The sequence below is a fragment of the Egretta garzetta genome, unplaced genomic scaffold, assembly GCF_000687185.1.
Source record: "Egretta garzetta isolate BGI_Z169 unplaced genomic scaffold, ASM68718v1 scaffold230, whole genome shotgun sequence".
Taxonomy (NCBI): Eukaryota; Metazoa; Chordata; class Aves; order Pelecaniformes; family Ardeidae; genus Egretta; species Egretta garzetta.
The window spans coordinates 299255-304180 of record NW_009258281.1 but is presented as its reverse complement, the minus strand read 5'-3'; the positions used below and the strand labels follow the sequence as shown (position 1 = coordinate 304180).

At 37.6% G+C, this 4926-nt stretch overlaps 1 protein-coding gene across 1 annotated transcript in view; it reads right to left on the bottom strand.

Moving 5' to 3' along the window:
- Nucleotides 1–4926, bottom strand: part of BARD1 (BRCA1 associated RING domain 1) — a 41007-nt gene that overhangs the window by 17833 nt on the left and 18248 nt on the right. The window contains exon 5 of the mRNA XM_035891956.1: nt 4086–4260. Within this exon, the coding sequence (XP_035747849.1) occupies nt 4086–4260 (175 nt within the window). The remainder of the gene's footprint in view (nt 1–4085; nt 4261–4926) is intronic.

Here is a 4926-nt window from a genome sequence, read left to right as displayed (position 1 = left end):
CGCTTAGACAGCGAAGTCCTGCACTATCTCGACTTAGAAATAAGACGACAAAATTATGTCAGTGTCATGGGTCTAATGCCTCCTGGAATTAACTGCAGGTTATAATAGTTTTTGTCCCTATGTTATTCACAACTGAGGACCACAGTCTATCCCTAATGTTCCCATGGGTTTGTTCAGAATCAGACTCACAACTACTCAAAGACAGCTAACACCTAAAAAAATAGAGCAACACAACAATTTTTACTAATGCTAAACTTATTGTGCATGAAGAACTGGCAAGATAGCCCATTTGAGTGAAAGCATTTAGGAAGTACTGTGAAATTGCAAATGCACAGATCTAATTTTTCAAATCACTTGGCTTGCTGTGAAGCAAGGAAAAAAGACAGAATTCAAGGGAGCAAGCACATGAAAAAAAGCTATAAAAATATAAATTAGCTATGTGTAGGAGATTAACTTAAAAAAATTAACTAGACCAGCGGGACAATTAATAGGTCCACTGGTCCACATAATATTTTTCATTTGTAGTTCATATCTTTCCCAGTCAGTGAAAACTTCGAATGGCAAATGAAGAACCACAACTATTAAATCTTACAGATTTTAAAATACATAAATAAATAAAAATTTGCTAAAGGAATACTGAAACCCCAGGATTGCTTTCTGGCAAAAAAGGTAGTTCTCATTGGTATTTGCTTGGTCCAAAAGGTATGTAGCTGTTTCACATTACATACAGTTACTTCTTAATGCATTATTTATTAACATAGGAGGAGAAAAAACTAGCCTGAAAGACACTTGGAATGAGATGTACTTGATGGGTCTGTGAACCTGACAATCTAAATCTGAAATTGCAAAGCCTCACCTCTCTGATGGCTAGGGTTATGCTAATATCCGTGTGTCTCATGAATTGAGGTTCCTTGGAAAAGCTCACGGATATATCTTACATCCTTCTATAGACCAGTGGATCTTACCTGCCTTTGGGCCTGCAGTCAGTAAATATTGTACGTCTTTAAAAAAATATTTGATCTTGCACAATTGAGTATCATACTAAATTTCAAAACTACTGCTGTAAGCAGGCTATTCAACACAAGCTCTGTTTTTATTCCAGTAGATTAACTCTCCAACACACAAGGGACATTAAGACACAAAACTGAGTAATTCTATGGTCAGAACAGCAGCAAGACATCAGTCATTTTTGTGGCATTTCATGCTATATATTTCATAGTGTCCCAAGTAACATTTGAATACATTTATCATGTTCACATTTTACTTAGCTTAGCTAAAGGAAAAGACTTTAACTAACCACAGTGAACTAATCAAACTTTCCTCCCTGCCCCTGTGAGGTAATGAATAATCACTTTAATATGCTACAATAAAAGAGGGCACTCTCCTGGGCTGCAAATTAGTTCATTGAGAACCTCAGAGCCCACAAAAGGACCAGAAAGAGTTTCATACACACAAAAACCAAATGCAAACTAAAATTAGACAAATTTATCAGTTTGGCAAAATTGGTTTGGTGTATTATTAGCTCACACACTGCATATCTCTAAAGTTAAAGCACTCAGGTATATTCCTAAAGAAAATAAACCTTTGAGAAGAGATAAAAGTTCTACTTGTCACTACTCAATTTCTACTTTAAAGATCCTAGAGTACTACTGTGAAGGTGAGAAGATCCTGCATTAAGTACAAAGAGGCCAATTATAAATAGTCATACTGAAAAGATCTATAATTGCACCATCTTAAGTGCATCCCACCTCCTGTTTTCAAAACTGTGGTCTGCAGGTCTCAGTGATCTAGGAAAAAAGCCACTGAAGAAAAGCAAGCTTCTTGCCAGGTGTGAATTCGTTATAAGGGTACCTGCATCCACTAGAAACAAAAAATATTTAAACCTTCTACATTAAAGAAGGTTTAAATCCACTTACCTAGACAAATCCAACCACTGTTTAATTAGGACTACAACTACCAGAGGCAGTGGCAGGAAAAAAAAAACAAACCTTGAAGATTTAGAAAGTCACGATCCAGAGAAAGATCATGGCACAATTCATTGCTGGAAGCTAGCAGGGCACAGGAAGGAAGGGAGGCAGAAGACATTCTGAGAAGTCTCAGACATACTGTTCTAGTTTCTGTTGTTTCTTGGTAGTGTTTGGAAGAGGTCAGTGAAGTCTTACTATTCAAGTCTGAACACTTTGCTTGTACATCCCCTTCTCTGTCTCTCTAATGCTCTCTGTAAAAATAGGGGGAAAAAAATACACAACCCCTTTCCATCATCAGGGCAATAATAACATACACAGCAGCATTTCAGCCAGAGATAGAGAACCTAGAGAAAGTTTGGAAGCCTTATTCTTGCCAGGGGGTATGTACAGGAACGGATTTTTGCCAAAGCACCTGTGGTTCCTTTTGCCAGACAAATGAAACAAAGATTAAAGGCAGCTAAACTTGTTCCCCAGAAAAATTTAAGTTGAAAGAAAGAAAATATATATATGTTTAATAAACACCACACACTAAAGATTTCAAGTACCATGGAGATTAAGTCAAGAACAGTGCATATTTAGAAGTGGGTTAGAAGCCATTTTTCATACTGGGAGGTCTTGCAAGAGGGAGCTAGTTGCAGAGTTGTGACATATCCTATGTCACATTGTTTTAAGATACAACTGAGCATTGCCCATATTCAAGTGAGAAGCATTTAAGGTTTATATAAATCTCTCCTTCCATGATTAAAAAGCTTCTGTTTCAATAGGAAGTCATGCTTGCTCATGTACAATGAGCTGAAAGAGGTTCAGCTTCATCTGTTTGCATGAACACATGTGGCAGCGACTTAAGGCTAATAAGTGACCTGAAGAGTCCACTATTGGCATTTGGCGTCCCGGCTGTGCAAATCTACCAGTGCTTAAGTCCTGTCAAAACACGTCGTCAAAGCTATTGGCTGTGATATGCTTTCAAATATCAGACAGACAAGCGATAAGCGTCACACAACCAGTTCCCGATACTCAAGTGGTTTGCAAATTAGTTTCTGAAGCTGTCATCTGTTCAAGGTGTAATGTCTTTGTTGTTCAAGAACAAAGTGAAGATGAACAATTGATCCTTGTTTTACTTTTTCATGCTGAAGTTTTGTGGGTTTGTTTTGTTGTTTGTTTGGGTTTTTTTATTTTAAACTCCAGTATATTAAAGATTAGGAATGTTTTTGAAAACCCTACACTTTTCCACAGGGTACCTTAATTCTGCAAGCTTCCAGAATGAATATTGAGAGCTGAAGTGATTAAGCTGAACTTGTTTATGCTTTTTTATGCGTCTAGCAAGGAAATTCATGTCATGCAAGACTTCATCCTATCATGTTAGTATATATACACACCTATTGACAACATGCATTGGACTAAAGTCTTATACACAGAGGCCCTGGCACAACAGCAATATTACAACACCTAAAACCACATTTAGCATCTGAAATACTAATAGCTTGCAGGGTTATTCATAGACTAACAGATTCTTTAGCACCTTCTATACACAAATGCCAAAATCTTCAGGAGGTGTAATTGTATAGAAGATTCAACTGAAAGTATTTCTAAGCTTTTTTTTTTTTAATTAAAAAGTGTAACAAGGATTAGTCCTTTGATCCAGAATGGAAAAAATAAAAAACACTGCCCAAATCTCAGCCTGTGTCTGTGTCATTTGCAAGGGTAGAAGAGACTGGACCAAAACACCTTCTACTAGCAAGTAGTGTAGTAAAAGTAAAGAGACAAAAGCCAGCTGTAGCAGTTCAAAACTCATCTAGCTCAGCATCTTAGATCTGACAGTAGCTATAACAAGATGCCAACAGGAAAGTGTAAGAATAGGGTAAGCATATTTTGTTACTTTCCTAATACTCTGGCTATCTATGACTCATGTCCTCAGAAAAGCTTAGGACAAAGCAAAATGGAAAGGAAACACTTACCTGGAAAATGAGGATATAGGTATAGCAGAGCATACATTTAACACCCACTCCCTCATTTCGAATAAATCACATTACTAGCTTTGCTTCATTTACTTAACATATACCCTGGAAGTCATAGCTGTAACTAATGCCACAGTTAAAACAACATTCCACATCTACTTACACTGCATCACGGGAGGCACCATGCAAAAGCAGCAGCTCAACAATGTTCACATGCCCATTCTTGGCAGCATCATGAAGTGGCGAGTCATTCTGATACCCTGTAGTATTCACTAGCGCCTTGTGTTGTAGCAACAGCTCCACCACTTCTTTGTGCCCATGATTACATGCCTCGTGCTAGTGAGGTAAACCCGTAAGAGAGGAAACTCAAGTGAAACAGAATTCAGAGGAAGGACTTCCATCACACCAGTTAACACATTCATTTTCAAACACCTCAGTGGATGGTTGGGGAAGGCACAGCAAGGATACTGCATTACATTCCTGACATGAATTAGCCTTGGAACTTAGCACTAATAAAAAGCACAAAGAAGAACTGAACAAAGGCCAACTGTGTGCAAATTAGAGTACAGGGAACAAAGCCTTCCAGATTACAGACTCTGTCAAGAGTATTCCTCAGGAGAGGAAGAAGTCAGGGTTGAAAAGAACCTTTTGTTTATTTTCTGTAATTCAAGTGAGCAATTTTTTCATTCAACTACTTGATATATTTCCAAAATGGTAAAAAAACACTGAGGACATTAAGAACCCATAAATATACACATTGTTTGCAATTGATAGTTTTCTGGTTATCACAGTTATACTTTCTGCATTTGCAGAGTCACAGGCTGATAGATTTCTTGGCATGCCCTACCCCACCAAAGGAGAGTTGGATTTGGGCAGGTCAGTCGTTGCTAATTAATTCTTTTAAACTTGTTTAGCATCACTTCTTCACTTTGCATAATTCTTTGTCACCTAAATGCACATAAAGGGAACTAAAATCCAGGAGAAGAAATGATGGATGAAGTCTG